At 35.2% G+C, this 24982-nt stretch overlaps 1 protein-coding gene and 1 non-coding gene across 7 annotated transcripts in view; both read right to left on the bottom strand.

The window, feature by feature from the left end:
• Positions 1 to 270: 270 nt before the first annotated feature.
• The window catches only part of SEC24B (SEC24 homolog B, COPII coat complex component), a 92452-nt gene continuing 67740 nt past the window's right edge, over positions 271 to 24982 (bottom strand). For all 6 annotated transcript variants that reach the window (XM_045820275.1, XM_045820277.1, XM_045820280.1 and 3 more), the window contains 17 exons: positions 22748 to 22850; positions 20732 to 20858; positions 19740 to 19849; positions 17198 to 17310; positions 13678 to 13796; positions 13276 to 13331; positions 12820 to 13026; positions 10286 to 10409; positions 9719 to 9877; positions 8911 to 9084; positions 8174 to 8284; positions 6669 to 6844; positions 5688 to 5825; positions 4624 to 4728; positions 3503 to 3595; positions 1390 to 1493; positions 271 to 1143 (listed from right to left, as the gene is read on the bottom strand). In XM_045820275.1, the coding sequence (XP_045676231.1) occupies positions 1029 to 1143; positions 1390 to 1493; positions 3503 to 3595; positions 4624 to 4728; positions 5688 to 5825; positions 6669 to 6844; positions 8174 to 8284; positions 8911 to 9084; positions 9719 to 9877; positions 10286 to 10409; positions 12820 to 13026; positions 13276 to 13331; positions 13678 to 13796; positions 17198 to 17310; positions 19740 to 19849; positions 20732 to 20858; positions 22748 to 22850 (2134 nt within the window). In that variant the 3' untranslated portion in view covers positions 271 to 1028. The remainder of the gene's footprint in view (positions 1144 to 1389; positions 1494 to 3502; positions 3596 to 4623; positions 4729 to 5687; positions 5826 to 6668; positions 6845 to 8173; positions 8285 to 8910; positions 9085 to 9718; positions 9878 to 10285; positions 10410 to 12819; positions 13027 to 13275; positions 13332 to 13677; positions 13797 to 17197; positions 17311 to 19739; positions 19850 to 20731; positions 20859 to 22747; positions 22851 to 24982) is intronic.
• LOC123807013 lies at positions 6414 to 6613 on the bottom strand. The gene has a single exon (XR_006783582.1). It is a non-coding gene; the product is annotated as a small nucleolar RNA SNORA73 family (small nucleolar RNA).

The raw sequence follows: 24982 nt of genomic DNA, 5'->3' as shown, positions 1-24982 counted from the left end.
TGCAGAAAATGCCTAATTGAGAAAGATGAATTAAGATTAGACTTAGTCGATAAATAATATGTATTTTGAGAGTAGCATTCCTTTTCATAATATCAATGAGGTAAGTACTTGGTAAAGTCCACAACTAATAACTTATGGATTCAATATCATTGCATTTCACCCAAGTAGTGAATTCAGGACATTCTATGTGAAAACAACAACAAACAAACCAACCCCCCGCCCAAAAACCCATCAATTCCCATCCCCCCCACACAAAAAAACACCAAACCATGCTGTCAAGCAAAATATTTTTAATTAGTAGGCTGATCATAAATAAATCCACATAAAAGATTTAACAGAATTACAAAGAGTTTTGTGTTTCTTCTGTGGACTCAATTCATAATACACATTAGTCAACCTTACTCTCTAACCGTGACAAAAAGAGTTGTCATCCAACAATGCAACACAGTTTAAGCAATTCATAGTCTGTAGTTACATTTTTACATTTTCTTTACAAATGTAACTTTTATGTACATTATATATATTTTTTCTATAGTTCATGTACTGAAATTCTATTGTTTTTACAGGGAAAATATTGAATTCATTTAATGAATACGAATCACTCCTTGTTAAAAAGTAATTCATATAAATAACATGGTACCCACTGCCTTTTGGCATCTCTTGTCAAAGCTCCAGCCCAGAAATGTCATGTCAACTATAAGAAAAAAAAATTTATCTAATTTTACATTACACATCATTCCACATTAGCTACATAAATTTGCTGGCTTGCACTGTACTGCTGCACTACTGGAAATGTGTCGAAACCAATTCAAAATATACTCGGTGAAACAGAATCGTCACCACCACCAATTTAGGCTGAAGAAAATCTGTTGGGTTCTTTTTCTTGTTTCCCTTCTGCCTCAGACAGGGGCAATGCTATGCATCAATGTCTTGTGATGACAAATGCCTTCATTTCAAATGTCCAATGTGCTTCTCGGACAGATCATGCTTTATCTAGGTCTTTTTCTTAGATTCAACTTTATTCCCCTTCACTTACAAATCTGCTGCTGAATGTGAAGCAAAAATTCATAGTAAGAGAATGCAGCTTCTGTCCGGTCTTCAATCAAATGTTGAAAAAATTCCGTTTTGGCAGGACTCTCATCTCTGAAAAAGAGAAAAAAGTATTTACCTAAAAATTCACATTATTAACAAGAATGATTATACATTTTCAAAATATATGATACACGGGGACTTTAGGAAAATGGCACATAGGGGATATTATTCAAATAGCAACACTCTACCACTAGAATATATTTTGATAATATTATTTTAAATTTGCCTTGAGGACAAGCAATTTTACAGACTGCACAGGATGAGGAAATTTTATAGTTAAGTTATAGAAGTACATACTTTACCACATGAAGAACTGGGCTCAACGGTCGGCTGTCTCTAAGCCAAGTTATAAAGGATCTGGTTCTTTCTGATGAAAGTGTATCTAGCTCTGGAAGATGTGTCTGGTAAAAGAAATATAATTAGGAAGTTATTTTCTTTCTCATAGACTTTAGTACTATTTTGAATCAAATCATAATTTCCACTATCACCAACTGCCAGTCCTCTATTCCCAGCCCCAATAGCAGCCACTAAACAAATAAAATGTAAATTCCTGAGAAGTCTGTTTGTATTTTTCTGGAAGTCAACAAAACATATTTAATGGTAAGTACATCACTGACATTTTATGTGTATGCTAAGATTCCAAAAATCTATTTTTTTTATATAGATACACACACACAGAATGAGTTTTTTTTCCTGCCAAGGTCAATTTAATAGTCAACTAAGAAATTCAAAGTATATAGTTTGTAAAAAATTTAAATGGAAATGTTTGGGTTATATTTGTAATTTATGCCAACATTTAAAAAGTAAAAGATCAAAAAACATTTCTATGAATTGGCTCTTCAAATCCTTTGCCCATTTTTAAATTTTTCTTTTGCTTTTAGGAGATGGTTTTTTTCTTAAAGGATTGTAAGAGAATTTTATATACTAGAGAAATCATTCCTTTTTCAGTCATTTGAGGTACAGATAATTTTCCAATTTTGTTGTTTGTCTTTTGGCTTTAATTATTTATTTTGTCAGATAGAGATGTTTTATTTTTATGCTTCAGATTTATTAATCTTTTCTCATCACTGACTTACAAAGGCCTTGCCCATTTTAATGTAATAAAGATTCTTTTTCTAATATTCCATTTTTGTCTATAGTGATTTGAAATGTAACCTTTACCACATTGTTTTTCAGGAATTAGAACCATTTCTGAATTTTGTTCTGTTACACTGATATGTTTATTATGCAAGTATCATACTGCCTAATAAACTACAGCTTTAAAATGAAGCTTACTATTTATTTAGGAGAATTTATTTTCCATATGCTTTTCCCTTCACTGTTATTATTTTTTAAAACTTTCCCTAATTATCCTCATTTGTGGAGTCAAACAACAACAGCAGAGCATGATAAAAATTACACTGACATTACATTAATTTCAGGAGAATGACATAATTATGATATCCAAAAATAAGGTAGACCTTTTACAATTAAATGTAGAGAACTGCTTTTGGAATATTTCTTTGCTACTGGTTAACACACATACAGTAAAGGCCAACTGAAAAATTTATATTTACTATCATCAAAATAATACTGAAAGTTCTTGTTTATTGATTGATTTTAGAGAGAAGAAAGGAGGGAGACAAAAACTCAATTTGTTGTTCTACTTATTCATGCATTCATCGGTTGCTTCTTGTATGTGCCCCAACTGGGGATTGAACCCGCAACCTTGGTGTATCAAGATGACACTCAAACCAACTGAACTACCTGGCCAGTGCATCAGCACAGTAATTTAAATTAGAAGGTAAAGTTCTTGGAAAACAGTGTGGCAGTTCCTCAAGAAGTTAAACATAGAGTGTACCATATGATCCAGCAATTCCAAGCCCAGGTTATACACCCAAGAGAACCAAAACATGTTCACACAAACACATGTACTATTCATGGTAGCACTACTTACAACAGCCCCAAAGTGGAAACAACCCAATGTCCATGAACGAATGATTGGATACACAAAGTATGGTATATCCAAACAATGGCGTATTATTTAGTCATAAAAAGAATGAAATACTGATGCATGCTACAGCATAAGTGAACCTTGAAACACTGTGAGAAGTGAAAGACGTCAGACACAAAAGGCCACATACTGTGTGGTTCTATTTATACAAAGTCCAAAACTGGCAACCCCCCAGCTATGGAATGGAGGTCAGTGCTTTCTGGGGAAAGGAGGGGAAACCTGGGAGACATGGGTTTCTTTTTGGGGCTCTGAATTAGATGCTGGTGATGGTTGTACAACATTATGAATACCCTAAAAACTAATGAATCTTATGTGAATTTTGTGAAACTGTGAATCTTATGTGTAGTTTATTTCAATAAACAAAAATTTAAAACAAATAAGCACACAGAAAGTAAAACTGTATAAAAACCCACTCACCATTTTCTGTGGAATTGATGCAAAATTAGGATACCCAAGCACTTCCTCTATGAAGCTGTTGTCACAGTTTTTCCCAACCCAAATATAAAAATCCTAAAAACAAACAAACAAAAATATATACATTAAAATACCTCCTTAATTAGAAGCCCACTATGGCTCATTTTTTCAAAATTATGAAGCATAGAGAGGTGAAATATACTATTTCAAATAAAGTAGGAACATAAATGTAAAAAGGAAATGTAATTGGCACGTTTACATTCTACATCCATGAATCTACAATGCTTCTTATCTTCTTTGCTTAAATTTCAAGACTTCCCATAGAATGTGTTTTACCTTCTTCTTCCCCCCACAACAGGAATGTAATTGTTTTAACCAGGATAACTGACTCACAGTATCTCCTATCCACTATTTCAATGACTGTGTCCATTATTTTTCACTGATGTACTCCCCCTGTGACTACTGGAATCCTTTTCCAGCTGATAAGGCATCACTTTTGAAGCCACTGCGACCATTCTGACACCCCTCCTCACCACCTTGCCCAGTGACTTCCTCTGAACTTCTAATCATTAACAGCATTTCTGACAATGGATATAACCTGAACTAGAAAAACTCGAGGTCCACTCGAATTTTATGATTCTAGATCAGGGGTGTCAAACTCATTTTTACTAGGGGCCCTATCAGTCTCGCGGTTGCCTTCACAGGGCCAAATGTAGAGCTCCTTGCCCCTAGTTAAGGGGCAGTTACATTTATACAGCCCTAAAATTACATTTGGCCCTGTGAAGGCAACCTCGAGGCTGATGTGGCCCCTACTGAAAATGAGTTTGACACCCCTGTCTAGATGATAAAATCTTTCAAGACAGGAACTTTTCTCTTTATCAAGTATACATAATCTAGGACAGTAAATAAACCACATTAACAAAATTTATTAATCTGTGATAATAAAGTAATATCCAACTAGAAAAGTCTAAAATGAATTAACCCCTTGTGCCAGTTACCAATGTGCTGCCTCTCAGCTCCTAATCCACCTTTCACTGACTGATCTGTGAGAACAGAGCTGGACCCTGTAAGTGTTTCTCCTTTTGTTGGATCAGCATTAGGCTTTGTCAGTAGAGGGTGCTTACAGAGCCACAGTCCATAAGGAAAGCACCTTCTCTTGTCAGCTTCTCTGCAGACAGTTTTTGAAGAAGTGGCTGAGGTACGACCCTGTCATTAACATGTATTGCACCCTGAAACAGAAACAGAAGCAATGTGAACGCACGTACACTGCTATCATCATAGTTTGAAAGCTACTGGCCACTAGCCCTTTATGAAATACTGAAAAATAACACCTGAGGATTTTGTAGGATGCAAATAATTATTGATAATACACTATGACTTTGCTGTTCAATCAAGACACTCAGATGTATTCAAATTGAAAAGATAAAAACACAAATATGTAAAACAATCTGTCCATTACTTCCTTTTGGAATCTGGGTATATTAAAAGTATGACTAATAAATCTGCTGTAAAGCAAGATAATTTTTTATATTTCTCTATGAACATTACACTGAGCAGATTCCAAAAAAGTAAAGTTTTAATGTGAGGAGGAAAACGCACACTACATATGTGCATATTAAAAGCACTGACGAGCCCTGGCTGGCGTAGCTCAGTGGATTGAGCACGGGCTGCGAACCAAAGTGTCGCAGGTTCGATTCCCAGTCAGGGCACATGCCTGGGTTGCAGGCTACAGCCCCCAGCAACCTCACATTGACGTTTCTCTCTCTCTCTTTCTCCCTCCCTTCCCTCTCTAAAAATAAATAAATAAAATCTTAAAAAGCACTGACGAACACCAGATCCAGTTTACAATGTAATCACAACTGCACTGTGACCACATCAGAAGCCACCAGTATCTATAAAATAAAGATAGAAACGTCCACTCTACCACTTGGCTTTGTAATAAATATTATAAGCAAACCCATAAGGCAATTAATCCCCATATGAAACTTTTTTTTTCAAACTCTGTAACCACAGATAGTTCGTAACCACAGATAGGACACTTGATAGTCCTAGTGTCCATATTTAATATATTAATAGGGAAAAGTGGGTTAAAAATTGTTAGTTAATACACTACTACCTTACCTACAGAATCAAGACACTCAAATACAATCAAATTTAAAAATTTCAAATGCACTAAAAGAAACTGTACCTCGTCTATCAATCTGTCTATCCTGTATAGGTTGGGGTGAACCATCTTCATCAGATGAACAAGTGGCTGACACTTTATCTGACACATGGCATACACACGGTCATCCAGGCGTGTGCTTGTGCCAGTTCTGAATGCTTTCTACATTAAAAAAAGACAAAAAAATTTCACATAAAACATAAATACAGTGGACAATCATTAAAACAAATAGACAACATTATCATGGAGAAAGCACGGCCTTCAAATCAGACCTACCTAGATCTGACATTTAATAGATAAGTATGTGAGTGAGTGAGTTAGCTTCTCAAAGCTATACTGTCACCATTAAAAAACAACCCCAACAAACAGGGAAAACAATACCCAGCTCTCTAGCTGCTGTAAGAGTTAATTAAGGTGATGTATGTTCATGGAACATGATGGTGCCGGAGGCATGGAAAGATGTTCAGTGAATATTAATCCGTTCCTTAGTCTCTTCCCAGAAGCACATCCACAGTATGCTATAACTACCCCATTATGCAAGCGGCTCCCACATCTTAGAGAGTGAGGGCATAGGGTTTCACAACAGTCATCCTGTGTTTGTATACCTACGCCTTCCACTCATCTTTGCCTGTTCTTCAAAACTTTTCCAATGCTAAATGGCATAATCCTCTAGTTAAATATATTATTTTTTAAATCTAGAAAAGCTAGATTTCATTTCTTTACCTATGTATCAAAATTTTATTATTTTTTAGATGTTCCCTTTATGGTTTGTCTCCTCAATCATTGTCCAGGACTCTGAGAAGCTACAGGAATATGCAGTCAGACTCAAGGCCTGGCATGCTCTCCAACATTGTAGAAAGGGGCTGTGTATCACAGTCAGAGCCCCGTGCTCCCCTGTGGCGCCTGGACAGGGCCCAGGGAGAATGCCTACTTGGGGATATCCGCACTGGGTATGTACCGAGGATTTTAAAACTTTATTATATGTCACAGTGTACAGAGAGATACCTGTTTGAGAAGGGCCAGAACATAGAGAGGAAACAATTTGAGGGAACCGGGTGCAATGAGCCCAGAGTGCTGTAAATTTGAGACCGTGGAGCCATAAGCAGACAGTGAATCCACCACAGCGTTCACTAAAGCATCTCTTGCATCTGACAGACTTGATGAAATGGATCGATCCACAGCTAGAGAGCAACCAAAAGAAAAAGGTACTTAACCATTAGATTCCAATGAATGTTGTCAGAAATAAGATTTACATTCATTATTTAAGAAACCATCAATTTTGTTTCTAGGATAAAAAATACATTTCACCTGCATCCTCATTTTTAAAATATCTGGTTATTACACACTTTTTCTGTCCTAAATCTGACAGTAAGAACAAATTTAGGTTGTTTTGGACTTTTTGTTTTAATCTCTTTTATAAAAATACTTAACTACTAAAGGTATTAGAAAACATGCACCACCCATCAACTTTTAAGAAAGTTCTGGGGATATTTCCATTACTCAAATAAAGTCACATGTATATTTTGTTTTCCTGGCCAAACAATGTTAAATTTCCAAAAAAAAAAAACCCAACAAAACTGTAAAGAATAAACAATGTAAGTTCTGCAGTTTCAGTGACCCCTGTGATCCTCTAACAGGCCTGTCAAAGCATCCCCAGTTCAACAAAGAAAGACCACTGGACATAAGTCCTCATGCAGATACTGAAAAGCCAGGTATTAGTGTGAAACTCCAAGTACATATTTTATTAAGATACAAATAACCTACACATATGCCTAGGTATTAAAAATACTGTTCTATTCATGGGCAATAACCAGGTTCATTTCATGTTTAAATCCAGCTAAAAGATACATTCATTAAAAACAAAACACTCAGTGTTATACTAATTCCCTAAAGGACTTTTTTAAACTGACATACAATAAAACTTACATTCTCAAGTACAATTCCATGGTGGTGGTTTTATGTCGAGTGCAAAGCCATGTGATCACCATAAGGAAGACACACAACAGTGCCACCACCCCCACAGCGTCTCTTTGGGTTGCCCCTTTGTAGTAAAATGCTTTTTTACCCCAACCCTGATAATCACTGATCTACTCTTCATCCCTGTGATTATTTCTTTGCTAGGATGTCCTGTCAATGGAATCCTATGTAGGTAGTGTTTTGCTTCCTTCACTCAGCATAATGCCCATGAGAGTCATCCACATCTGTTCATGTACCAACAATCCTCTGTTTTTGCGGAGTTGCAGTCCATTGCATGAATGTATCACAATTTGTGCATACATTCACCAGCTAAATGGAATCTGGGTTGTTACCAACTCTTAGTGATTATGAATCCCCCAGAAGATTTTTAACCCAAAGAAATAATGAGAAATATAAGAACAGTCCAGTTCACACTGATGTAAATGAAAATGTAAAACATACACTTTATAAATAAGGGATTTCTAGGGTTAAAAAAATGCCCAAGCTTCAGTTTTTAGGATGGAAAAGTGCATCTCCCTCACTTTTTCACTCACCCATGTTTGCCAGAAGGCAGATGGCAGCCTGCACGTCCACTCCCGCATACACATCTGCCAGCGAACTCACCACAGGCAAACAGAGTGTGTGCACTCGAATTCTCCGCTCGCCTGAACAAAGTGATGGACATTGCAAAACACATTAGACCAGGAAACAAAGAAAACATGTCCAAATATTAACTAAGCTATTGTTCTGACTGGATTAAATCACCAACAGGACATTGTCATGTAAAAACAAAGTTCTGCAGTGAATATGTTTTAAAGAACATTAAACATTCTCTAAATCTGAAGATATACTTGTACTATGAACACATACTATATTTGAATATAGTTGAGTATTAAATTTTAGTTTTTATTTTAATATATATATATTCTAAATTATATCCAGCATAGTAAAATGTCAGAAAACTCATTAAGACCACCAATTAACAAATGTAGCCATAAGTGCTGGGATGAATTTTTTATTTTATGGGACAAGAAATACTACTAAAAATGGCATGACTGAATTTAGCATGGACTGTTTACCAGACACACATGATCCTGGGAATACAAGTCTTCTACAAGTCAAATAAGATATCATTTAAAGATTAAAAAAAGAACAGAACATATATCTGATTAACTGATGGAAATCCCATTACTTCCCACTGTATGTTCATCCTTTCTCCCCACTCTCCCAAGCATGTGAAAGGGGGGAAGAATTACTGCTGCAAGTTCTATTTCATTTCTCTTAATACTACCTTTGCTTGATGTATATAACAGGGCTGTCTGAAAGCACACCAAGGAAGTATCTGTCAAACTTTCTTCAATTGACAGCTGCACTGCAAATCCAGCATCAGGATTGATGTTGGCAAGCGATAACAAATCAGTGGAACGAACAAAGAAGTTTCCATGAAAAGTGTGCATTGAAAGACCTAGAGAAGAAAAACTTGTTATAAAAGATGAAGCAATGGTAGTATCTTTATCTCAGGCTAAACCTACCTTGTAAAGTAAAAAAAAGTCTCTGATTTTGAATCAAAAGGATAACTAGGGGGTAGCATTGAAGTATTGGTAGAGTTCGAAAACACCAAAGAATCAATGTAGGTTATACAAAAGATTTAACGCACAAAATTTTAAAAGTGAGGGTCACTATAAAACTCATTTAGGAATTAAAATAAGGGATCAGAATCCCTCCTGCAAACATTCACAGAAAACCAAGGCAATGCAAGCTGAAGACTGTGTGAATGATCATGAAGGGAAAGACCATGAATTTGACCACTTTCATTTAAGATCCTCCGTTTCTCTAGTTCTCCTTCTAAAATTACCCCAATACACACTTTCTCTTAAGTTCTTCCTAATAAAGCAAAACATTACTTTTACCGACTTACTCAAATAATTTAAAAAATTGGGCAATGATTATTCAATAACTATATATAAAAAGCATGGTACAACTAGCTGGATCAAACATGAAGTCTTTTATGATGAACAACCATTATAAGCAGTCATAACTAGTCAATAGGTAAATGCTTATTAACTTAATAATAAAGCATAGTTTTTATAACTTCATACCTTTAGTACACCTTATTCTCATAACAGCTTCAAATCCAATTTTTCTTGTGAGATAACGTTTTAGTTCTTTTTGTAACTTTTCTGCTTGTGAAGGATTGTGAGTACAATGGAAAGATGGATAATAATAGATGCACCCTGCTGAATACTTGGACATGCAAGCTTTAAAGAGAAATAGAAAAAGTATTAACTACAGAAACAATAACATTTTAATTGTCCAATAATAGTATAGATTCTATATTATCAAGAAATCTAAGTCATGATGAGAATATCAAAGCTGTCAAAATAAGGATAATATACAAATCTGAGAAAACACAAACATTTGTAAAATGTAACATATGTTTTATTGTTGAGCAGAATGATAAAGAAATCATATTTTAAGAACAAAATACTAACAGCATTTGATATTTGTATAGTGCTTTAAAGTTTACTGGTAATATTCATAGATATCGTCTATCTAATCCACATGTCTCTCTCTCCAAAATACTGAGAACCTTACCGAAGACTTTGTATTAATTTATATGTTAAAACTGTTTATGTAAACAGATAAACACAATGATAGCTCCTTACCTAGAGAAGACAGATCAGAATACTGTGAACTTAAAAGGAACAGATCCACTGCAGTCTGCTGCCCTGAGCAATCTAAAGCGAGTTTCTTATAAAAATCAGTTGCAGGGCCAAGATGCTGTACAACCTAAGTCAACATGTCATAAAGTAAGTGCTGGAAACCTTAAATTATGCACATATTTCTATGTCTTTCTTACAGTAAAGCCGAAGATATCCTTTCCCCAAATCCCCAGCAAACTAAAGAGTTTTTAACAAATGTCTAGGCAGTTAGCACAGATTTCCTGTGAGACTAATAATTGCTAACATTTATAAAGCATTTATATGCCAGCACTGCTCAAGATGGTTTATACAAATTATTTAACTCTTGTAATAACATATATTTCATGGGTTATCTACATTTTAGAGATGAAAAACTGAAACAAAAAAATTAAGTAACTTGACCAGTTACATAGTTATTGAGTAGCAGATGCTGGAATATAAACCCAAGAAGTTTGGGCTGCAGATTGAGTGCTGCTATTTTACAGTGGTAAATCACAATGAGACAGCCGTTAGATTAAGGAACGGTTCTCCTAATAGTAGGAGGATTCGAGCTGAGATGGCACTGGAGAAAGACTTAAAAGTGCCAGAGCCAGGCTCCAAGTTCTTAATTATTATGCTATACTGCTTAACCAAATGCTTCAATCCTCTCAGTCACATTATGTAGTATATGGTTATTACACTCAAATGTGAAGGAATATGTAAACCAGAACAGACATTTAAAGCTTTGCAGAGCTGGTGTGGTTCAGTGTGGGAACTGAAAGGTCGCCAGTTTGATTCCCAGACAGGGCACAAGACTGGGCTGTGGGATAGGTGTCTGGCTGGGGGCCATGCGAGAGGTAACTGATTGATGTTTCTCTCCTTCTTTTGCTCTCCCTTCCCCTCTCTTTAAAAAAAATTATGAAGTTTTTGAGTCTTGAAAAAGTAGAGAATATTTCTGAAAATTAAATGAGAAAAAACAAAACTGTACCAAATAATTCAGTAAATACAAAACACCTTCCTATGTTCAAAACACCTCAGTATTCTATAATAGGCTGCAATGGAACAATGAACTCAATGTTAGCTGCACCCGTTGGTGAGCTTAAAAAAATCTCTTTGCTTCAATTTATTTTAAAATTAGCTTCTTTCACAAAAGCAATTAAAAAACACAATTTCTTTAAAAAGTAAAATATGGGCCTTGGCCAGGCAGCTCATTTGGTTAGAGCATCATCTGGATATGCCAAGGTTGCAGGTTCGATTCCCAGTCAGGGCACATACAAGAAGCAACCAATCAATGCATAAATAAGACGAACAACAAACTGATGTATATTTTTCTGTCTGTCTCTCTACCTCTAAAATCAATTTTAAAGAAGAGTAAAATATGGTGCTATTTTTCTCTAGCAAACTGGTGAAAACTAGAGAAGCAACAATATTTAATAGTGGCTAGATGATAAGAGTCATGAAGAGTACAGGTTAATAAAAAGCCCAGTAAGTAGGCCCAACCAGCATGGCTCAGTTGGTTGGGCATCATTTTGCAAAGTGAACGGCTGACAATTTGATTCCCAGCCAGAGCAGCACATGTTTAGGCTGTGGATTTGGCCCTCTAGTCGGGGTGCATACAAGAGGCAAGGGTTTGATGTTCTCTCTTACATCAATGTTTCTTTCCCTGTCTCCCTCCCTCCCTCTCTCTCTAAAAACAAACAAACAAACAAACAAAATCTTTGAACTAAATAAAAAGCCCAATCACTAAAATACAATAATAATTTAAACAAAGTTATATGCTTTGACCAAACAATTTTACTTTTTAAAATTTATCCCAAGGAAAAACTGAACATAACACTAAATATTTATGACACTATTAAAAGTGTTTGGTTCATATCCAGAATTAGTTGTAATGGCATTTTCTCATATATAAGTTGAAGCCAGAAAAGACTTATGTACAGAACAAAAATGACTATTACAGTTATTTTATTACTTAAAATATGGATTAAAATATTCATGTAATGTTCAGCCTGATATATATGTATTTAGTTACATATACTGCAGACAACTTTTCAATAGCTAGGAGGCAGTGAATTAAATTGAGTACTTTCACACTTACTAAAAAAGATTTCTTAAGATAACTTTTAGGCATCTCAGAAAATGCTCCCAATATACTCTTTGATTAAAAGGTCAGTTAAAAAATATAGTACATATGTATGGTATTCATTTATGTTTATTTGTATGTGTTTGTATATCTTGATAATGAGATTATTGGCTTACATTTGTTTCTACTTTCCAAGTTTTATATCATGATTTGTGTTACCTTCATATTAAAAGTTTACTAGTATGAGCATGTTACATTATAACATATCAGATTTGGTAAGCATATCACTTGTGTAATAGAAAAGAGCACTGGAGTCAGAATATCAAGTCCCATTTCACCATTACTATTAATGAAGTAAGATAAATAAAAAATTACACAGTCTCTAAAGGCAAAAAACAGCATCTTGAATACGACAGAGAAACAAAATATAAAATACCTTTGTGCTCGATCTCTGATTAGGATCTTCTCTGGACTGCAGAAGTCCTGCACCCAAGGAGGGTAACTGTGTCTGAAATACAGACACACGGCCACCTGTTGGAGACATTAATTTAAAGGCAGCCTGAAGCGCAGGACCAAGGGCACTGTGTGTTTCTCTTGTGTTGGTGAACATATTTGGCAATGCATTCAATAAGTCTTTTATAAGCTGGGAAAACAAAGATTAAAGTTAAATTACTGAGAGGGCAAGGCAATATTCTTCTTCAAAACATCGCAGAGTGTAGTATGTACCACTACATTCTGGGAGACTATAAGCTGAGGAGTGAATGGACATGTTACCATGCTGTCTATTTCATGTCTTTGAAGTGTTAATACACCAAGTAAATGTTAAACATTTCAGTAAACAGTTGAAATAACAGAAATATTTTAATACTTTAAAAAGAAAAATCAATCTCACCTCTTTACTTTCATGTAGGTTCACAAGTAAGCTATCCGGAGTAGGCAGAAAAACATCTATAGGGAAAACATATTTTAATCAACAGATAAATCAAGTCTAAAGATTACAATATAAAAAAATCTTAGTTTTCATCAGGCCATCCATGTAATGAGTACTATAATACTGCTTTATTAAATATATATTCTCTGTATCTGTTATACACGTGTATACATGCAAAAATATACATACATGGGTGTAAAAAACTTAGAATCAAGTTATTTTATAGGAAACAATTATTTTTAAACAAATATCTAAGTGCACCAAATTATCCTTACAGCATTATGATACAATGCATTGTCAAATAAAGTAGTATCAACTCCAAATTCTGTAGTTAAAACGATTTTTATTTTATTCACTGCTTACCATCGATATCAGACACAATCAACATCTGAGGCTGAGATAAACCTTCTTGCAAATTGTAGAAATGAATAGTGCTATCAAAAGTCACAAATCCTATTCTTGTTCGTGAATCTCCAGGAAGCCTAAAGATAAAAATGACAATTTTAAAGTTAAAGTGTTTGGTAACATATTTAAATGAATAATGAAATAATAAACTAAGTCTAAGAATAATTACTTAGGCTTTTTCATGGAGGACAGAAAAGCCATCCCTATCTAAATAATCAAAGAAGAGCAAAGATGAAACACTCCATCTTCAGATGAAACACTGACACATTTCGACACTTCGAATTCGTAAGTCAGGAAACTGAACTATATTCAAATAATAAACCAAACCTAAGAATGACATGATTTAAAAAAAAAAAAAGCCCTGGCTCATGTGACTCAGTGGATTGTGTACTGGCCTGAGAACTGAAGAGTTGCTGGTTCCATTCCCAATCTAGGGCACATGCCCAGGCTGCAAGCATGGTGCCCAGTAGGGGGTGTATGAGAGGCAACCACACACTGATGTTTCTATCCCTCTCTTTCTCCCTCCTTTCCCTCTCTCTAAAAGTAAATAAATAAAATTAAAAAAAAAAAAAAGAATTTATGTTATTAAAAAAAAACAACAAAGACTTCTTGCTAGCTTTGCTTTGAAACACATTCTTTTCAAGTAAAAAATTACTCATATTTTCCATTCCAATATTACAAAAAGTGTATCTTGTTTAAACATTTTAAGGGCAGAATGACAAGTACTTTCCTAGAAAAGACTGAATGCAATGCATATCAGATTTTAATGCATAAAGTTTTAAATAAAAACCACATTTAAGAAGATTGAGATATTTTATCATCCATCTTTTAAAATTTTTCTCCCAGAACTCAGTATATTCAAGTCAATGCCACAACATAAAAGAATAAATTAACTCTCCATTGCTCAAGCTTTTCTTATGAATAAAATAAATGCTGAATCTTACAGAAGTGTATTCCTAAGTACCACCAACTAAGTTAACTACTGTTATGTAATTTGTTTTAGTAAAGCTTTTAAAATATTTTTGAATATTACAGAATGTCAAAACAGTATGCATGAAAGAAAGAATTATCACCACTATGCATGATCGATCAGGTCACTAAGATATAGTCTGCAAACTATGTCTAAAAGTATTTCATAGAACAGAATGCAACAGGTTATGTGGGTGTTTGGATTACCAATACGGGTCAAGATTTATCATGTTTCTGCAGACCAATCTTCACCTCTCTGAGATTTCTAAAGTCATTAAATATATTAGGGTTGTTTGCTACCAATCAAAATGGAGACTTTACCTGCTCTGCCCCAAACTCAAAAAACACAGAGTTGATCTGGAACTGCTCCAGCATCAAATTCCCCTTTCTCAAAGTTACTTCCACAGCTCTTTCCAAAAACATATTACTATACTGTTGCTATTCTATTACCTTTACTTTTTTAACTTTCCTAATGCTTCCATTTTCCCCTGTAATTATTTATATATGTATAAGTAAAACTATTATATATAGTATATAAATAAAACTATTTATAAATAAAACTAAATTTATTTTTATATAAATACAACTATTTTCCATTCCCAATTTTATTCTTTTGGTTTTGCACGTTGCACTTGTTCCTATTCCTAGGGCTATATCCTCAATCTTTTCCAGTACATTCACTCTTCAGTCTTAAAAACAATTTCTGTGCAGAGGGTCTTCCACTGCCACTCACTGCTAAAGCTGTATATGAAGTAAGCACTTGCAACTAAATATAGGGCAAATGCTTCAATCAAGGAGAAAAATACGAAAGCTCTAAGTTACTATGAAACTAAGAGCAAATAATTTAATATCTCTGGATTTTTTTTTTTGTCTTTGCAGGTGCCAATGTTATCAGTTTTATTCACAGGCCAAGATTAGTGATATGCAGACTATGATTACCAGAGCTAGCACTCATCAGAGCAAGGACTCTCAAATTCAATAGAAGATGGGGGAGAACCTCTTAGAATCACCAAGAGTACTTCTGACAAAGTATTTATACATAACCACCTACACTTTTGCACATACGAAAAACCAATGCTGTGTGAACCACCCTTACTAACAATCCTACGTCTTCTCTCTCATGTGTGTTGTAGTAGAAAAAGAAATGTACAAACAACTTTGTTTTCATGGGACTTGGAAGGTTCACTGTTAAAGCTAATTGAGGGTCTCCTTCATGACTACTATCTGCAGACACACAGAAAGGAATTAAAGCCAGGTAAAAGCAATCTATCCAATACTGGTTCCACTTTGACAATACGGTTTATTACTAATGTGCCAAAATGAAGAGCTCTGTTCCTGACTTCCTGCAAAATATTCAGCAGAAAATCAATTCCCTTTCCCCCTTTATTTGGCTCATCCTTTTATTAGCATATTTAAAACCATCTTATGAATCTCTGGATGGGTAGCTCAGTTGGTTAGAGGGTTGTCCCAATACACCAAAGTTGTGGGTTTGATCCCCAGTCAGGGCACATGTAAGAAGCAACCAAGGAACGCATAAATAAGTGGAACAACAAATCAATGTTTCTCACTCTCCCTTCCTCTCTAAAATCAATCAATAAATAAAAACTACCTTATGAAAAACTCCATTTCTATAGCTACATTTGCCTCACCCAGATTCTTTACACCCTGACGAAGTTGAGTTCTCTGGTCAGATCTGCTAAGTCACAGAGATAGTTAGATGAGATCTAAATTCCTTTCTAAGTATTAAAATGTAGAAGACCACTCTGAGTGGCGTAGGCCCAGCTCCCAGTGGAAAGCAAGGTCCAATGCACAGGACCCACGCCCATGGATAGGTTCTCCTGTGGGGAATCGTCTCCTTTGTCCTAGACCTGCATTGTACTTAGGCCGCTTTGAGACTTGCTTTTGCTAAAACTCCTTCACCCTGAATTGAGACAGCTAGTGCTTACTGTAACTTCCTAAAATCCATGCTAAATCTTCCAAGGATGAATGTAACCAGTTCAATCACTTTTCCCTTTTCATTTGCAAATATCCTTCTTCTGTGATGTGATTAGCAGCAGAATCTCCTTTGTTTTCTGTAAAAGGTAATCACCTAAAGCAAACCTGTGCATAGTAAATGAGGACCATCATGTAATGTGCCCAGAAAAGAAATAAAGGCCTGTCATGGTGGAGGCCACTGCTTTTGCTCCCCTTGAGAGAAAAAGCCATGCTGTCCCTTTTCTTCCATAGGACTCGGTAGTCTGTGTAAATTTGTCTTGTATCTCATGCATAATGTGGTAGACCCCATGAGTCGGGGTCCACATCATTACAACTTTTATGATTTTATGATTCAGACAATTCATAAGTTATAACAATCCAAGTAGCAGGATCCATATTCTAAGGTGGACAGGAAGTACTCTTAGTGGTAGATAAATAAAATCAAATTTATTAAAAACCAACACTATGAGCCGCTAGTAAATCTTTCACATTTCTATACATATACACACATATTATGAATAAAAATAATTCTTACTTGTCTAGATTTTCTAACAGTGACTGGCACAAAACTGTCAAATACCCAGCTTCCACTGCATTATGAGACACATCTAAAACAAACAAGTAAACTGCAGGTTGAGGAGGACGAAGCTGAAAGAAATAAAAATGATATAATTTATTTATTTAGTAGGTATGTAATCTTTTTACATCACCATAACTACTGGATACTTATGGAGTATATTATACAAAAAAATACACATAGAGGATGTTCTGTAAGATCTTATGAGCTCATGAAAATGACATTCCTCAGCCCAAACTGGTGTGGCTCAGTTGGTTGGAGTGTCGTTCTATAGACTGAAAGGTCATGGGTCTGATACCCTGGTCAGAGCATATATCTAAGGTTGTGAGTTCGATCCCTACTCAGGGTGCATATGAGAAGGCAACCCATCAATATTTCTCTCTCTCTTTATTTCTCTTTTCCTCTTTCTAAAAGCAGTAACATAAATGTACTCGGGTAAGGTTAGAAAAAAAAAATGAGACATTCCTTTAACTTTTTTCCTTATTTGAAAGTTGGTTGTGAATTAAGCTTAAGGCAGCCACTACACAGTAATGGTTAAATAGATGGGCTAAATATTTTCCTGACAGAGTCGTGGATGAGATATCTTTCAAGTGAAAATTAAACTTATTTAATATCAACCTCTATATCCCTTTCTTACCCCTAAAAACATTTTTAAAATTTATTTTCTTTACCTCAATAACCATTATTAGTATTAGCTATTGGGTCACCTGGTGGTGGTCACACCCCAAGGGTTAGGTGTGAAGTATAAAGTCCTTGTGATGGCATTCCAAGTATGTTTAATCCTGCTCTGCTAGAGATATACTGCATACTGAAGTATTAATGGGTTAAATGTAGGTTTAGTGCCCTACCAGGTGGCTCAGTTGGTCGGAGCATTGTCCTGTACACCAAAAAGTTGTAGGTTTGATTCCAGGTCAGGGCACATACCCGGGCTGTGAGTTTGGTCCCCAATAGGGGTGTGTATGGGGAGCAACTGATCAACTGATGTTTCTCTTTCACATCAATGTTTCTTTCTCTCTCCCTTCCTCTTTCTCTAAAATCAATAAAAAAAACCCAAAAACCCATGTCCTCGAGAAAGGATTAAATAGAATAAAATAAATGTAGGATTAGCATTTAATAAACTCCAGAGTGGGTGAGGGGAGAAGGGACTGGAGTAGACTGGGGATAGATGAAATATATACAGCACAGTGTTAATAATTATTGAAGCTCTATGATGGGTAAATGATGGCTCATTATACTATTTTTTCTTCTTTAAAGTATGCTTGAAAACTACTGCTGTAGGAAGTTAAAATAAAAGGATATATAAAATCCTTTTTTTAAAAAAAAGGATATATAAAATCCTTTTTTTAAAAAAAAGGATCAAGCAGGGCCCTGACCAGTGTTGGCTCAGTTGGTTGGATGTCAGTTTGATTCCCAGGGCACATGTCTGGGTTATGGGTTTGATTCCCGGTTGGGGCACGTACAAGAGGCAACTGACTGATGTTTCTCTCTCTCTCTCTCACACCAGTGTTTGTCTCCCTCTTTTTCTCCTTCCCTTCCCCTCTCTTTAAAAATAAATAAAATCTTAAAAATAAAAAATAACAACAAAAAAATCAACCAGGGATCACATGGGTCATATGGCAAAAATTAAAGATTACTTTTTGCTGTACCACTCATTTAGACTAAAGTTCCTAAAGTGCCAGGGAAGAGTTGGGAACAAAATAATTTGTAAAGGAGGTAAGAAGTTGAGAGTAATAGTAACCAGGTTTACTACAGTTAGAAACAGACAAGAAAATAGTAGTTAAGTAGGCAGATGCTACGTTGGACAAAAAGAACCATAAAAATTATAAAAATAAAGAAATGGGTCAAGCATTAGGAATAGAATACACATTAGCTGTTCCTCTTCACTTTGTATTATTGTACTCAACAAAGATAAAAATAAGGAAATAAGGGTATGGAAGAAACAAGTTATTATAAACTTATTTAGAATGAGTAGATTTGATAATTAAGATGAGCAGAATTTAGGTCAAGAATTTGTTTTTGTAAGTAGAAAATTAGAATGAGAGATTGGAGTCAGTATAATTAAAGAGCAGGTAAAAGTTTAAGATGAACTGGAAACAAAGATTATAGTGAAGTCAGTATTCATTTATCTTGATATCTATAGTAGGTAAAGCAGCACAATTATATCTTCAAGAGCTTGAAAACTGCAGTTTTTTGACAAAAACATGAGTTTTTCTGTTGGAAGGTCTTACATATTAAATGATAAAAGAATATTTATATTCATTCCATGTAAGTAATATAATTAGAATGGCAACAAATTGTAGATGTTAGTGCTCATCATAAAACATTACTAACATGTCTTAATGATATAATTGTAACCTTTACAAAGAGTTTTCTATTTGTTAAGTATAAACTTTCTGCATTATTTTTAAAAATGCATTTTTAAAATTTCAAAGTTAGGTCAAGAATTCAATGAATAGCAAATTACATATCCTGTGACTAGCTTTAACACTGAATAGTTTACCATGTAATCGGAAGAGGCAATGAACTCCACAGTTGAATTCAGAACTTCTGGTCGTTTATGAGGCTCTCCGTAAGATCGGGTAAGGGGGTTATACATAAATTCTTCAGGAACTAGATAAGAATTAGGAATCCAGTAAAAATTTAGTAACATAATTTGTAACTAAACACACATATAAACTCCTAGGAAAGTGTTTATTTCTATCACTGGTATTTATATAAGGTTAACAAATAGTTCTGTGAGCATCTAATGATGAAAACTAATTCCTTACCTCTCTTTAAAAATACATATATATATATATATCAGAAGGATTAAAAAACTTTTTTTCTGAAATTAGGTTAGAAACTGGAACACAGGTGACCTTGCTTTTTAGATTTGGGCTCTATTTATTACATCTCATGACATGAAAAAAAAAATCACACAGAAACACAAATTTGAAAGCTATCATACTAAGATGGCCTAAGAAATGACTAAAGGGGAAAACACACACACATGCACTGAGTTGAATGAACATAATGTATCAACAGAATACAATTTTAACTGGTCAGGGTCAAGCACAATTAGTTGGTGTGACCTTATCTGCACACCCTTCACTGCTTGTTTTATGAATACTTTTTAGTTTGACCTTGCTGTCAAACTAAATGAGGACTTCTCCTCATTAGCAATGATCTCCTTGGCTAGCCAAAATGAAGTGTTGCTAGCCTATATTCTCTCCATTAAAAGCGGTACGAAAGTTTTGAAAGCAGTGAGGAGGAGACCAGATAATGACAAAAATGCCAAAATGTCAAAAATAATATTAAACATACTTATTTTAAGTATCTTGCCCTGGCTGGGTAGGTCAGTTGGTTAGAACATTGTCCTGATTCATTAAGGCTGATAGATCCCCAGTAAGGCACATACAAAATCAATGAATATATAAGTAGTGGAACAACAAATTGATGTTTTTCTTTCTGACTCTAAAAATCCATAAACTAAAAAAATAATCTGAAACTCACCATCATTGACTCTATAGCACAAATTGCATTTCCATCGACGCTGATCGATGAAGGACACAAAAGGGTTGATATATGTCCGACAAGATCTGCACCTCACAATGGTATTTGATGTTATCACTGGTAATTGCTAGGAAGTAAAATTAAAGATGTTGCAGCAGAAAAACACCCCAGAAAAAATGGAACACATGCTGCTGTGCTCGCATTCAGAACAAAACTGTAACTGTGTTTTCAAATGGAATCATTTTAATAAAATCCAGTGATGTGCTGATTAACACAAGCAACTATCAAGTTTTTTCCCTCTTGTGTCATAAACTTCTGTAAAATAACACCAAAATAAAGTCAAACAAAATGCACTAAAAGTTACTGGGTGACAAAAAAAGCCTGTTTGGTCAAAAAATAATATAGCTCAAAGCTCATCAGCTAGATTCAAGAAATAACAGTGAGAATGAAACATATGCCGTATAAAAACACCTTTGTCTTTGCATCTGGTGCTATCAGGCAATGCTCATTAATTAGACAGCCACAAAATTGCTGATGGGAACCAAGTCCACAAGAAAACAAACACAATGTACCTTTTAAAATATACACCTCTTCATGCTTAGTTTGAGAAAAGAATTTTATATTCAATTTAAGAAATTTAGAAAATATGAAAAGATTTTTAAAAAATCATATATTATTCTGTCTCCTTGAATTAATCCCAGATAACATCTTAGTGTATTTCTTTGTTTTTATCTATATATATTTGTATCTTTGTATTAATTTTTTCACATATACAAGTTTTATTATGTAAATAACTATATGTCACTTGTGAATAAATTAGGAAATATAGTTAACAAAAATTAGAAAACTAAAAACTACTCAGGATTCTATATCCCAAAGGAAGCCACTATTGCCGATTTAGTGTATATAGTTCCAGAAAGTGTTACATATAAACTCTGTATTTAGATAAAAATTCTCACCTGTGTATATGGGAAATTAACTATATTGGCTCAGAGATAAAAGCTGTAACAATATTACAGGTTACCAAATAGTATTTTCTGAACGAATTCAAGATCCTTTTTTACATAGCATAATTATTTTATTTTCTATTCACTTTGCTCCTTTCTGTACATCTTAGTATAAAGTAAGCTCTGTGAAGAAGCTTACTGACCTTTGTATCCTCAGCACATAGCATGAATGGTAGGCAAATCCATATTGTATGGATGTGTAAGAGCAAAAGAAACTCAGTAGCAGTAAGAAAGCCACAGGAGTAAAAAAGTGTGAGGGAGAAATGCAGGCTGTAAAGTATAAATAAAATGTATCTGGATAGATTTTAGTTCTGAAGTTTAGAAATTTTAGTTTAAATACAACATATTTGCATGAAATACCAGAAGTAAAATCCAGTAAGCTAGGTATTAAACCACGAAGATTGTGGAAACTTAAACAAGCAGTGCTTTAATTCAATAGACTAAAAGTGTTTGGACTTTATTTGTACGAAGGTTATTTGTTTAATACAGTTAGAAACAATCACACAGTTTTCCTCCCTAACTGCATATTATTGCTGGTGCTTCCTTTATGTTTAGTAAAGGACTCATGAAGTTTATCCTCTATGGCCTTTCCTTTTCCAAAACTAATCTTTCAAAATCCAGCTCAGACCTCATCATTCATAGAAAACTTCTGCTACTGTATCCAGAGGAAGTTACTTCCCGTACTGTACTCACTACCTAAATACCTTACACAATTTGCATTACTTATCTTGGATGTAATTATTTGCTCTTACATTTTTGTTCCCTGTTAGAGAAGAATTTCTTAGGGATGAGGCCAATGCCTTCATCACCTCTGTATTTACCACTGCTTAGTTTAGGGCCTGTCACACAGCAGGTGCTCAGAAAATGTTCGCTGAATTGAATTTAACAGAAGATTACTTGTAACTTCAAATAAAAGATGAAAAAAGTATAAGAAAATATACAATCTAAATACTTCACACATAAAAACCCATGCCAGTAGCCACATATATTCTGAAACATGTTACTTTACCGTTAGGTCTCTGAAGGGATGTAACAACAATCCTAAAGGAAGCTTAGCTTTATTCAGTAAAACCTGTGTCTGTGGAATATTTGTCAAAGTGCACCGAAATGAACTGCAAAAAATATAAACAACAAGGATTACATTAGTTATCAGAAAAAAAAACCCCATCGTGAAGTAGGTAGCTTCTTACTCCATTATGACTAGAATGTATGGCATGAATAGGAGGGAGCAGGAAACTTGAGTGAAAAGGCATACCTCTGCAACTTTAATAATGTTGTTCCTTTTTTACTCCCCATTTTTTACCTGTTGAATTCCTACTCTGAGACTGATCAAGTTATTGCTTCTTTTGAAACCACCCTCACCCTTGATCACCAGTTGGAAGGAATGACTTCTCTCTCTGTGCGCTGATACCTGGCAGGTGTCTAAGACTCTTTTTCACTGGGGGCCTTATCAACCTCACGGCTACCTTCAAAGGGCTGGATGTAATTTTAGGACTGTATAAATGTAACTACTCCTTAACAGTCAATTAAGAGCTCAGTGCTGCCACTAGGTACAAACAAGGCACCAGGCCGGATAAAACAAGGTGGAGGGCTGGATTGGGCCCACTGGCCCTGTGTTTGCCACCTGTGTTCTATGGTATCAATTAGTCTGATCTGCCTAGCTGGTTGTGTACCTTGTCTGTCTTTTCTACCTGAGATCAGAGATCATTGTGTCTTGTGTCATCGTAGCACCATTTGTCTCATATAGTAAGTGCTTACAACTTATTAAGTTGTAAGTTAAGGTCAGCAGACACAGAACCAATGAGGTAAAAAGCAGACACACAGAAAACCAGGAAAGAAATTTTAATTAGAGTGGTTGATAGTATGTAGAGACAGCCAGATACGTCCTGGTCCAGGCTGGTGGTGTTGCTTGAACACATCAAGCTGGTTCCCGCTCTGGGCCCTCTGTACTGCTGGTCAGGCAGCGTGGCACACCCTTCCCAGAGAGTGACACGGCTTGCTCTCTAACTTCATTTAGATCTCCACTCTACTGTCAAGTCTTTGAAAAAACCTGTCCCGACTCCTCAATTAAAAATTGTCACCCTCCACTTTTAGTATCCCCTTCTTCACAGTAATACTCTGACATTTTCACTACATACTTATTAGTTTGATGGTTCAAAGTGTGTCTTCCTTAATAGGATACAGGTTGCATGAGATTGGGAACTGTTCTGTTTACTGGTTCATTCCCAGCACCAGAACTAGTGCCTGGCACTTAACTTAGAAGGCATTCAGTATGTATTTATTGGATGAATGATTTATCTTAATATGTAGGCACAATTATTATTCTTGTTTTATAGTTCATAATACCAAGAATTTGAGAGGTTATGTAACTGGCATAAAGTCTCACAGCTACTTATCTGTGGAGCCTGGTAAGAACCTAGGTATGTCCGATTACTCTGCTTTGCTATTTTGATGAGAGGTATTTTCACAGAAAACATATAACTAAGTAGAAACATACATAGCATTCCTTACCTATGGACGCTTTTATACATATACATGTATATATACATACATACATATACACATACTACATTCACCTACTTAGGGAATGCCTAACCATTCATAATACAAGGCCACAATCCACATATTTACAGACTCCACAGCAGCTTACACTCAGAAGGATGGGCAGCTATTTTCAACCTAGAATCAACAACTGAACATTTTTATAAAGATGGCCTTGGCACTGCCTTAGGCACTGATGGAGGGTTGGTAGTCGACTGTGACAGAAGAGGGGGAACACTGAGAGCAGATCCATTTTCTGTTTTCTGTACTGGAAACTATGTAAGATTTTGGTTGAAAAAAGGTAAGCTCATTATAGTTTTTTTTTCTTTTAAGAGAGAGAAACCTATTGCCTTAAAAAGGGAAAATACTGGCTCTAAGGAAGAATACTAGCTCTCTTAATACAAGAAGAAGGTAATGTTCTGTGAATCAAGAGTTTACTTTTTGAGGAGAGACTCTGGAAGCAGGAGGACATCTTTTGGGTGTAGAGAAATAAATATCCTACAAAACACAAAAGTACTGAAAGCAGACAATAACAGAGAACTGTCTGTCTTGGAGGCACTGTGAGGTAAGTAAACAGCTCACACACTCAGAGGCTACACCAGAGCTTAGCCACAAGAAGCAAAGCCGAACATCCCCACGAGGTGGGGAAATACTCCATAAAAGGAAATCCAAATCTAAACTCAGGCTAGATAAGTAAGCCTAG

Source organism: Phyllostomus hastatus, unplaced genomic scaffold, assembly GCF_019186645.2.
Source record: "Phyllostomus hastatus isolate PE091 unplaced genomic scaffold, TTU_PhHast_1.1 phas_scaffold_39, whole genome shotgun sequence".
NCBI classification, from domain to species: domain Eukaryota; kingdom Metazoa; phylum Chordata; class Mammalia; order Chiroptera; family Phyllostomidae; genus Phyllostomus; species Phyllostomus hastatus.
Note: the sequence above shows the minus strand (reverse complement) of the source record. Positions and strands in the feature narration are given on the sequence as shown.